General features: G+C 43.5%; 1 protein-coding gene and 1 long non-coding RNA gene across 4 annotated transcripts in view; one reads left to right on the top strand and one right to left on the bottom strand.

Annotated features, from left to right (window-relative positions):
- Positions 1 to 527: 527 nt before the first annotated feature.
- On the bottom strand, positions 528 to 10,956 carry tbx2b (T-box transcription factor 2b). Of its 3 annotated transcripts, none has more exons than XM_067593819.1 (8): positions 10,788 to 10,956; positions 8,736 to 9,576; positions 7,569 to 7,836; positions 5,624 to 5,770; positions 4,378 to 4,454; positions 4,021 to 4,205; positions 2,389 to 2,972; positions 528 to 1,823 (listed from the first exon to the last, which is right to left on the bottom strand). In XM_067593819.1, exons 2-8 carry the CDS (start codon positions 9,092 to 9,094, stop codon positions 1,374 to 1,376), a joined length of 2,070 nt encoding a protein of 689 aa, XP_067449920.1. In that variant the 5' UTR covers positions 9,095 to 9,576; positions 10,788 to 10,956; the 3' UTR covers positions 528 to 1,373. The 3 variants fall into 3 exon arrangements, with proteins under 3 accessions (XP_067449920.1, XP_067449921.1, XP_067449922.1); XM_067593820.1 differs by lacking the exon at positions 10,788 to 10,956 and adding an exon at positions 9,820 to 9,946; XM_067593821.1 differs by lacking the exon at positions 10,788 to 10,956 and having other exon boundaries at positions 4,021 to 4,190; positions 8,736 to 9,738.
- Positions 10,152 to 11,817, top strand: part of LOC137185601 (uncharacterized) — an 8,224-nt gene continuing 6,558 nt past the window's right edge. Inside the window, exon 1 of the long non-coding RNA XR_010928891.1 lies at positions 10,152 to 10,290. This is a non-coding gene — a long non-coding RNA (uncharacterized lncRNA). The remainder of the gene's footprint in view (positions 10,291 to 11,817) is intronic.

Raw genomic sequence — 11,817 nt, 5'->3', positions numbered from 1 at the left:
CCGGACAACCAGCATAAACAAGATACTTTCATCTTTAAATATATTTATGAATAGATATGAATGATGCACCCATAGGAGGAATTGCTTTGAATGTCTCCTGGCTGGAGTGAAATAACCTGAGGTGTTTTTGAGTCCATGTGGAGCTCTCTCTCTCGGTTCCTCTGTATTTGTCGGTGGATGCAGACTAAACATGGCACACACGTCTCCTAAAAATCAGCGATGCTTCATACACAGTTTTCAAACCAACAAGCGCTAAATAGCTTTCATGTACAGTATATGTAAAATGGGGGGAGAGGAGGAGAAAAAAAAAAGCAACGAGTTAAATTCGAAATATATACACGCTAATATACAGCCTTGAATAAATTAATACCAATTGCATATTCTTGGATCTTAGCTTTATTTACAGAATTTTTTATTTTTAATTACATAAATAGTTCAGAAACAATTTTCTGGCATGAAATGATAAGCGGTTCTTTCTCTCTCTCGCAGACGGAACGTTCACCTTCCATCCCTTTTGAAATAATCGGCCCGGAAAAAGTTTTTGGATGCAGCTTGAGACCTGCCTGTCGGCGTGATGAGGCTCCTGTTTTGGGCTCGGCTTGGTATTTAAAAACCAGGCCTGGGTGCTCAAATGCTTCAAGTTAACCAAACTCAGCACACACTGTCCGCTGTGCGCCACTCAGTCTGTGGAGCTGCAGGCTCTCAGGCAGGTTAGACCGATATATGGGGCCGATACTGGCCTTGTGTGGTCCACCTCTGATATAATGGATATGGTCAAGTTTGATTCATTACATTTTATGGAGTGGAATTGATCCGTTTTACTCTCTATGACAAGTCCTTGAACGGAAGTGGTCAAAACATTTTTTAATTAATCATATTTATATCATTATTTGAGTGTTTTGTTGTCTAAAATGTGTATATATATTTTATCTTTGCATAATATTTTTATTTACTTAATTGTTCATTTTGTAGATGAATTTTTCATTTCATCAATGTTAAAATGTATCCCAGAGTGTCTTTGAGTATCAGCCTGCGTTCAAGAGCAGTTAACCCTAAAACACTGGGACTCAGGGAAGAGTTTTAGTGTCTGACGATGGTCCGAATTTACTTTGACAGGCTCTCCATGCTTCCTAATGAGTCAGCTCTGGATGAAACCATCAATACTTGTGAATTTAAAAAGATTTAGTTTGATTATATGGACTAATTTTTCTTGTCTATCTGCAGCTTTGTTCCAAAAAATATCAGTTATTGGCTTTCATCGACCCATATCAGTCAAACCCTCATCCCAGTCTCTGTAATGTGCTGTACAGGACATATGCACTATAGTCCTCATGTATTCAAGCCAAGTCTTCATCCCAAATGGAGATTCTTCATCACTTGGGAGAGTCTGCAGCCGGGGAGGGCTCCCTCTGGCCCTCCAGGCCGCTCACCAGTCTCTGGATGCTCTGCAGCTCATTCACTGAGTCCTTCATGGAGGTTTTGGGAGATGCGACCCTCCCGCTCGAGCCTCCCAACTTGTGGTTACTGTGGTGCTCTGGGGCTGGGCTGGTCTCCCTGCTGCCTGGTTTGGAGGATTCAGAGCCCGGGTTTAGACTGCCGGTCAGGCCGGCGGTGAGGAGGCTGGAGCTCTGAGGCAGAGACACTGGGAGCTGGTAGGGGTTGAAGCGGAGCCGGGGCCGAGACGAGGCCAGGAAAGGGTTCCTGGAGAGCGGGCTGGCGGTGCTGGTTGCTGGGAGGGCTGAGGCTGAGGCTGCTGCTGCAGCAGCCGCCATGTAGGTGTAGGGGTACGGGAAGAGACCTCCGAATGGAGGCATGGGGATGCCCTGAAATATGAAAGAGGAAAGAAAGTTGGTTTACACATCATTTTTTACAGTCAAGTGGCCAAATAATCAAATTAGTGATACATTTTTCTAAAACACCAACAACAACCAAACAGATCTGTTTATCCAGATTATTTAAAGCACATTTTAATGGAAATATTAGAATGATCTGAGCAATAAACATCTGCTTCTTTTGAGAGTAAAATTCTTTTTACCAAAACTTTATTCCACAGAAGCCTGATATAAACATATTTTCAAATGTTTTTGATGACTGTACTTATTTTGGAATGCTCATGTTTTGATACAAATGTTATCACAGAAGTCCCTCATTTACAGGCAGCAAAAACATGATATCATGCTTTACTGATCATGCTTATTTTCAGCTCAGTTCCTAATAATGCCAGATTAACTCTTGCTGGTGCTACACTCTGAGCAAAGTGAGGTTAAAGCTGACACCTAGTCCTGCTCAGACTCTCGAGCTCTAACTTCCCTCTCCTGCTGCTGTCAGCTTGGTGCTACAGGTGTACAGGCAAACTACATCATTTTCTGACCGGATGGTTTTCCTTACCTGAGAGGCGAGCATGTGCTGGGACAGATGGAAGGGGAAGGGATTGGGGGTTCCTCCCGTGCCCTGGGCGGAGAGGCTGCCATTTTCCAAAGCACTTGCTCCGGATACAGAGGCCAATAAATGCCCCATGCCCATGGCAGAAAAGGCTCCAGGGGCCATGGCAAACTGCCCAGGGTGAAACAACAGCGGTGATCCGGTGTTCAGAGGGTTAAAGAACTGCTGACTGTGCAGCCCAGACAGAGCCAGGCTTTGTAAGTGGCCCGGGCTGAAGTGCGAGGGGCTCTCGGTCTGGACCATGAGAGGGGAGAAGGCGTCCTTACTAGCACTGATGCCCCCAGCCTCTGAGTCCTTTGTCAATGCGTCCGTGGTGTCCTTCCTGTGCCTGCTCTCCGCTTTGTCCTTCTCAAGGTTCCTTATACTGAATATGGAGTCGTCCTTCTTTTCCGCACTGGGCCTGTCCCTTATGCGCTCCTCACACCTGGAGCTGTAGGGGGACACGGGTTCGGGTCCCGGGCTGTTGGAGGCAGTGCAGCGCTCATCCTGATGCTCCAATTCCTGCTCACTGTCAGTGCACGTTTTCTCATCTACAACACAGAATTCAAACAGGGAAAAGTAAGAATGTTGAACCATTCTTCATAAAAACACAGCAGTAACCTACACAGACACTAGAATGTCAACGTAACTCTCAAAATACAGCCTGCACATATCAGACCATATGTTCACTCATTAGGAAATTAACATGTGACCTGCATTTAAATGCAGATTTACATTATATACACTAAAGAGCAACATACAGTAGCCTTCCTATTATTTTCCAAACTGTAATGCTGTTGATAATGCAAGCATTATAAAAATAAACACATTTAAATGAATAACAAGGCCCATTAAAACATAATACTGGCTATTGTTAAATTTATTTAATAAATTAAGGGAAAATTAAAAGCAGATAAAAAAGAAGAAAACATTTACTTTGAAATAAATGTGACTCAAATGTCCATAATTTCATACACTTTATATTCTCAAATAGATTTTTTTTTTTTTTTAATTTCACACCCCACTTCAATCAGATTTCTAGTTTATTTTACTGTTTGTATAAACAGTTGTTACATACAGATGTTCTTGTATTTAGCTGCGTCATAAACTTAAAAAAAAAATCAAAGCGGGTATGACGGGAGATGTTAGGTGACCTATTTGATTGGTTAACAGGTGTGAATACATTGTCCAATAAAAATCCAGTAATAATAACAGTGTTATCTCAGTTTATACCACTTTTTTAAAATTCCATTCAGTAAGCTACATCCAAAACAGGTTGCAGGTTTACATTGAACCTATTGTCATGGGTGCACGTGAATGCACCTTCATTCATTGTATCATTCTTGCATGCTGCCTTACAGACCAAGCGTAAATTCATGGGAAATTAATCAGGCTTATACCTCTGCATTACAGTAATGAATTTTATTCACATTGCTGCTTATTTTCCAAAACCAACATGATGTCATATTTTAGCCAGTTTAGCACTAATTCTTACTATATGGGATTTATGAAAACACACACACACACACACACACACACACACCATGGTTAAAACTCATGGCGGGCCTCATTATACAAATAAACAATAATGCTTCTCACCTCGACTGGGCCTGCTGAACCTCAGCGGGCTGGTACCGGCTCCCAGCGGGGAGTGGACGGCGTCCCTGCCAGTCGGAGGGTCACTGGAGGAGGCGTCTGAGTCCGCGCCCTCCCGGTCCGCCTTGCACTGGTCCTCAAACATCCGCAGAGACGGCATGGTCAGCTGCTTCCTGCAAAACAATAGACTATTGATATTATTATTATTGTTATTATTATTAATAATAATAATAATAATCCATAGTGATTGGGGAAATCGTAAGTTAGAATAAAAACATGGTGGACACACACACACACACACACACACACACACACACACACACACAGTGTTTTTGTAGGTGTTAGGCGTTAGTTTGTTACCTTTTCTCCCTCCTTCCGTTCCCCGTGTCTCTGAATCCCTTGGCAAAAGGGTTGTTGTCAATCTTCAGCTGCGTTATCTGTCGAAATCACAGAAGGACAGAATAAATTTCAGAGTCACGGAGGCAGAATAAAAACATATAGTCCACACTGTTAGAGGACATTGTTTTCATCTGGCACATATTTGTGTTTGGATTAACACAGAGAGAAACCAACATGTTGGACAGGAGCCACGCTAGGTCCCGCATTTACATTATTAATAAAAGCGTTATGACGGGGCTTTATTCTCATAGGCCCCTGGAGAGAAATTCTGCCACGAAATATTCCTCTATGGGGCCACACAAGCCTCCGTTCCCCAGAAACAAAGGCAGAGGGAGCAATGCTCGAACAGATGACTATCATATCAATATTTAATACTGCGGTTTGGATCACTGCTGCTTCACGATATGTCCTGATGTGGAGGAGTCCACGTGCGGGCCTGTGTGCAGCTTCCAGGCTCCGGGAGGCCCTCAGTGGCCCTTGAACAAGACGCTTCAGGCATTTGCCATTTGAGCGGAGAGAGTGTCTCCCAGCATCTGTCCACTCTGGCTGCAGGGTGACCAGCCTTTTAAATGCCCTCTAATTGATGGTGACTCTTTGCCATAAACTTTTACAACAAGACCCCCCTCACCCCGACCCCCCTGGACACAAGCTCCAATTAGCGTCATGGAGGAGGATGAAGCGCCAGCGAGTGGGCTTATAATAATGCCTACAAATAGGCTCTACACACATACAAGTAACCTCAATTCAAATATGCTGGTTTTTAAAAATTTACAAATATTATTTTAATTCTAAAAAAAAAAAGATACATCATTAACTTGCCAAAAAATGTAATAAATAAGACACGTCTGCCATGTTTGATGCTGCATCACAACAAAACACACCACACTCTCCAGCGTTTATACGCCTAATTTACTCAAGGTAACAGTCCATTTATAGGCCATGAATGGCAGAAAACACCCACAACACAACACTCTGGGTGTAAATTTGAATACATTATCAGAAATATCTGCTACAGATAGTCCAGGCAAAACAGCAATTAAAAAATCAAGTGGGACATGGGAGTCCTCTGCGGGGAAATTAGGCGACCTACAAAATCAGATTAAGTCTTCGGGGTTTGGTGGGGGGAGGGGACGCATGTAGGACATTTATTATGCAAAGTACAGCAGCCATATTACAGGCCGTTGGTTGAGTGTGAACACTGACTCACCTTGTCGTTCTGATACGCTGTCACAGCCACGAACTCGGTCTCCGGGAAAACGTAGGTCCTGAAGGTGCTGTAGGGGAGCTTCAGGATGTCGTTGGCCCGCACTATGTGGAACCTGGGCTGGTACTTGTGCATGGAGTTCAGGATGGTCTGCACCAATAAGCACAAACACACAACTTTGGAGTGAATATCGCGGCATTGTATGCGCCTCTTGGATGTTTTCTCCACATTAAAAGACGACAGTAGACAGAATATGTTGACGCGGATCATCCAGCGCATTGTTATTGATGCTTGTATAATTACTGTGCAAGCGGACTTGTCTGTAATTACTGCAGGGCAAAGGGAAAAACCTGACCAGGCCACACATGATGATATGGGGGTTCATAACCACAGCAAAAAATTTGATTTGATCCAGGTCCTATCGGGACAAAGCTACAAATTTCCACTCTTTCATTTATTTTTAAATGTGCCACCGAGTATAGACACTTTACAAGCCATGAGCCTGGAATTACAGCCTGAAGCTTTGTCTGTTTTAACACACTGAGCAGCATTTTAACTCAAACTATTTTTTAGAAAATAAGCCAAGCATAAAGCGGCAATCATAGGCTACATAAATATACGGCCAAGTTTAAATATAGAAGTTGGACAGAATTATAATACGAAGATATGAAACTCACAATTTAAACATGACGAATATAAGAAACGTGTAAATAATACGTGTTGCTAAAAAGAAATCTCGTGTGTAACCGATTGCAAATTATTTAGAGTGACATGTAAATGTTGCATTTGTTTCCAGTCGGAAGAACACTGCTGCCAGTCAGTCAGGTGGACTCTCTCAGACATTTATCATTTACTCTCAAGACTATTAATTTTAGTCTTCGTGTATATTATTGCACATGTAAAATATCATTAGATATATGAGAAAATATGAAGGGAAATATTCTGACTAAAACATGCACATACACACCAGCATCCAGGCCAACTATAGAACACTAGAGATGGAATATTATTCAAAATAACCCCACAAACTAACACTATACTATACCATACTATACTATACTATACTATACTATACTATACTATACTATACTATACTATACTATACAATTAGGTTAGGAGGGGGTATCTGAGACATCAGTCGTCTCGGTCACTCAAGCTCATTTCACGTCATTTCTCTCTGACCCGATTTGATGATACTAATCCTCCAGCCTTGCAGACAGCCAGCTCAGATATGATGTTTGTTTTATTATTCTAAATACAACTTCAGCTAAAAAATTTTTTTTTTAAAAATCAAAATATCCTAAAAAGGGGGATCGTGGTTAAACAGTCCAGGGCCTGCGCTGCTGCAGAGAGCTGAGCCTGAGTTTGGATAGTATTTATACGCAGGAGGAGAAAATGCATGTAGAGCCTGCGGAGGTTCAGGCTGATAATATTCTGGAGAGATGCAGGGAAACATAAGCTCTGTGTATGTGAGCAGCGGAGGGAAGTCAAGTGGCGACAAAGTGTCGACAGCTTTGGCCGTGAAGACTTACAACAAGAGTTTACTGATCTAAAAACACATAGAGGCCCAGGCTATTTTAATTGTAAGAATATTTTATTTTGAAACGCACATCAACTCTAAAAATATTTCTTTGTCTCTCAACGTTCTAGTTTCCCACAACCTTATTTATTCTGAATTCCCAGAGTAATATCAGATGTATTCTGCACACTGCATGTGCTGTTTGTATTTATGTTCTATCGTTTCCTCACTGTTTCCTGTTATTATTTTGCTGCTACAGTGACCCTGTTTTCCTCCATATGCTTCATAAAAATTCACATGATCTTTAAAACATGTCAACACCTAAAAACACTCAGCCCTGTCTGTTCCACCTGAGCATAAATATGAAAACTAATAAACAGTCTCTGCTCTGGGAAGAAAAAAAAAAAGAGAAACCCTCACTTTACTTACAAATCCATGTTTGTCTGAGATGTTGTTGGTCAGCTTGAGTTTATGGAAAGCAACAGGCTTGGCCATCCACTGCTCGCCGGTGGCCGGGCTGTCCGGGTGGATATACATCCTCTTGGGCATCTCCGGGTCGGCCTTGCCCGCCACCATCCAGCGGGAGTTGTGGAACTTGTAGCGGCAGTCGTCCGCCGCCACGATGTCCATCAGCAGGATGTATTTGGCTTTTTTATCAAGCCCGTTTATTCGCACTTTGAACGGAGGGAACATCCTCCTGCAAAGAGAAACACACAGGCAGTCAACACGCTGTGATTCAACTGAAACATAACATCAGATTATCATGCAAGACGTGAACAAATCTGACAAAAGAGGCATTGAAGGCGACGCGGACGCAGCAAAACACGCCGTTCTGACAAGTGGAAATATTGTAATTGTCAGACATTATTCTCCAGTGTTGCACGCAATTAGGCGACAGCAAAACCCTAGTTTGCGTGTGTGTATGTGTGTGTGCTGTGTCTGTCCACCAGTGCGTGTGTTGTCCAAGCCCTACACTACAAAGCTGAGCAGTATATTTATGACCACACCACTTCACGTCCCTGCTTTTTGAAGTGACAGCCTGTTTATAAAATCCAGAAGCTCTGCTGCCTCAACAGAATGCAGTTTAAGAGATAAAATCGGAGTAAAGTTCGGCCACATTTCCCCCCCGAAATATTCCAAATATGTCCTTTGATCAGTCTGGAAATATATCACAAATATTTCAAAAATAACTTCAATTTTATTAATTTACTTTCTTTGATAAAATGCAGTTTAACTTCCCAAATTGCACACAGTTACGACACTGGAACTCCATTTAAAAACAATACATTTAGTCTATAATACGAGGTAAACATAACATGTTCTTGTAGCCTGGTATTATGTAGTTTTCTTCATTATTTTTTATGAATAATTGAAAGGGCTAATAATCGGTGGGAAAAGAAGTAGCGACTAGCTGAGGCCTGACGCACAGGCTGCCATTTAAAATGTGAATACATGGCTTTATAGCTGCTCTAATCTTGTCAGCTGTAGCTCATTCTCTGTAGGCCTATTTATGTGCACATACTGACGGGGATTTTTTAAACATAAAATATTGTCGGTATATCCATGAGAGGAACTATAATTGCGCGTAATTCTTACCTTCCAGATTTGGTAATAACCATCTCCGTCCCGAGTTTATGAAACTGGTCCCAAAGATCCTTGGCTTCCAGTGTAACTTTGGGGTCGTCGTCCACTTCCTCCTCGGGCTCCAGGCTTTTCATGCTGCGGAGATGAGCCGCCTGATGGTGGCTGAGGGCCGGGTGGAGCCCAGCCTCTGCCGCCCCAGCCAGGCCGTGGTCCGGGATGGGCTTGGTGAGCGCCCCGGGAGGCAGACTGAGCGCCGGGAAGAAGGAAGGCTGCGCGGCCGCTAGGAAGGCGGACATGGGGAAGTCGGTCGGCCGGTGTGCGTGGAAAGGGTGATAAGCCATTGCAGTCCCTGTAAAAACTGGATCTCTCATCGGTGCATCCACAAAAACCGAAGTGAAATAATGGATATTTTTAGTGGTATTTCCCCCCAACCCAGAGCCAGCGTAGGTCCGCGCTTCGCGAGCAGTTAATTTCTGTAAAACGGTACAGAAGAGTACAGCGCCTTGTCAAACACACAACGCGTTATCAGAGTGAAGAAAATAGCCCAGAGTTGCTGTTGATGTGCTTTTCCTTTGGTCCCTCCGCCGAGTCCTTCAGTAGAAGCGGCGCTGTGAAGGCAGAGCCCGGCTGCGCTGTGTGCCTCTCAAAGATATTAGCTGTTTCTCTGCTTCAGTCATCCCACACTGACTGGAGAGATGTGGCCCCGTTCACTGCAGATCTGTGACTATCTCACATGTCCTTCCTGCCTCCATCCCCAACACTAATGAACCAAGCCCCTTTGATTGCTGATTTTACGCTTTCTGGACCAATTGTGGGCCCCTATAGGCGTGGTTCTGACAGCTCCGGCCAGACTCTAGGAGAGGAGGGGGGGACAAGAAGGTGTCGGAAGCATTAGCAGTAAGAAAACATGTCAACAGAATAAAATATTAACCAATGACAGGAAAGATCGGGAAATCCCACCCCCATTTCCAAGCCAAACACCGGGTCAGCCCTCAGTTCTTGGCCGGTGGAGGCATCACCTCTCTCGGCTTGCGTTTTTACAATGTCGCCTCCGGAGAAACCAACCTGCCCACAGACTCACTGTCTTAATACTCACCTTTATACAGAGGAACAGCTCTAGTTCTCCACGTTTACCACTGTCTTTTAGAACAACTCACAACAGTAAATCCACGACTCGCAGCTCATGCTCTGCATTCCGGAGAGATTTATTTTCAAAGAGCTGCTGCTCTCTCGGTCGCTCTCTATAATAACAGACTTGTAATTATTCCATGTTATCGGCTGTTTTGACGCTTAGGCTGGATTTGCCTCACACTAGCCCACGCTATGTTAGCTGTGTGTATACTGACTTCAGCCTCATACAACACAGGCTTCCCCAGGCGAGAGCTATTTATCTGTGCGTTTTCCTGATCGAGCTGACGGGAAGGCAGCAGCAGCCGCAGCGGCGGCACCGTAATAAAGAGACAAGGCTGGAAAAGACAAACCCAGATGCTGCGTGGAGGAAAAAAGAGGAAACCAGATGAATGATGATGAATGAATTTTGAGAGAAAAATCAGGGAGAAGGAAAGCGGTGAGTGCTCTCTTCGATACAAACTCTTCCTTGTTTGGCTGCAAATAAAGTTGCATTTCTTGGAGAGAAGTATGACATATTTGGATTTTTATTTTTAAATGAGTACAAATAATATAATTGTTAGTTAGATCGTTGTGTTATTGCTGTTTGCTGTTACACTGCTGTTCGGCGTCGTGATGATTTTTGTATCGTTTGTGTTTCCACATCAAACAGTCGCAGCGATGAGATGATTTAGTGCTCAGTCTCAGAGCTGAGCGCAGGCCGTGGTAGCGTGTAATCTCCGACAGGTTGTATTTTGTCAAACCAAGGACAGTGCGGGACTCCGGGAGCCACGGGGGGCCCCACCAGCCTCCCTGCACTCCGCTCTGCTGAGCTCCTTTAGAAAAATCCAACGCCGCAGCTCTTGATTAACTTGGACTCAGTTTGTTAAAGAGCCGCTCGGCGCCAGTCGGCTGATGCGCCACAATAAGAACAATCTCTTGTCTCTTTATATTTACCCTGAAGTCCTGCATGTGCGAGCCCCTCCGGCCCCCTCAGCAGCCTCATCTGCGGCTCCGCTCCACTTTTCTGCCTCTGTCATGACTCGGTGTCAGATGTGAATTTTTTGATAAACAGCTGCTTTCTTCAGGCAGGAAGAACAATGATGTGGGCCACAGGCGTCACCTCAACAAAAACTGAAACAAAAAGTGATAATCCCTCTGAATGATACAGTCAGAGACAACTGCGCATTTCCTATTGACCTTTCGCATCTGTGCGGCTTCCGCTGACAGGCGTAAAAAATGTTACTAGGCATAAAAATGTCTTAAAAAATATTTATAAAAACCCTAATTATTAATATATATGTATATATATTTTTAAAAAATCACCTGTGCTTTTCCTAACCAGCCCCTCTAAAACTATCAAACAATCATAAATCATACATCTTTAAAAGTGTAAAACAAAATTATTTAATGTCCATAAATGTGACTCAAAAATACTCCTCGGAAAGTTTCAGCATGCCGCACTTGTGTGTCAGATACATCATGTTATGTGATTTAAGAGCATGAAATGTTTGCACATCTCCACTGTGTTACACACTTGTTGCTCGGCTTCCATCACACTGATACAGCCATGCGTAAAGAGTCAGCAGGCCAGGAACAGCTATACAGCAGAACAGAGCGCACTACCTGCATGAAGCCAAAACATTTTCTACAAGCCCAGGAAACACATTAGATCAGACATACACAGTCCCTGGAGCATCAACTGTTTCACACAGTGGAGGAGGCACTGGAACAGCAGAGTCAATGACAATGTGAAAACGTGTATTTCCACTCAACCTGGTGGTGGAAATAAATGCCAGTGAGCATCAATTTCACTCGAGAATGTAAAATCATCAAGAATGTCTTGCACATACCTCACAATTTTCCTCAGAGTTATATAGTGGTGTGCATCTGCTATAATTTGGCCGGACAGCTGACTTGTCTGGAATGCTGCACCTTCAGATTTATGAAATGACAGAGATGTAGGAGCGCCGTGAGAGCGGCGGCG

This window comes from Thunnus thynnus, chromosome 7, assembly GCF_963924715.1.
Source record: "Thunnus thynnus chromosome 7, fThuThy2.1, whole genome shotgun sequence".
In the NCBI taxonomy this organism is placed as follows: Eukaryota; Metazoa; Chordata; class Actinopteri; order Scombriformes; family Scombridae; genus Thunnus; species Thunnus thynnus.
Note: the sequence above shows the minus strand (reverse complement) of the source record. Positions and strands in the feature narration are given on the sequence as shown.

Excerpts from the sequence above, each read along its gene's own strand:
- tbx2b (XM_067593819.1), bottom strand. The coding sequence starts at position 9,094 with ATGAGAGATCCAGTTTTTACAGGGACTGCAATGGCTTATCACCCTTTC. Across the intron at positions 5,771-7,568 it reads TCTCAGACAAACATGGATTT|ACCATCCTGAACTCCATGCA; the intron begins GTAAGTAAAGTG and ends TTATTGGTGCAG. Across the intron at positions 1,824-2,388 it reads AGCACATGCTCGCCTCTCAG|GGCATCCCCATGCCTCCATT; the intron begins GTAAGGAAAACC and ends TTCATATTTCAG.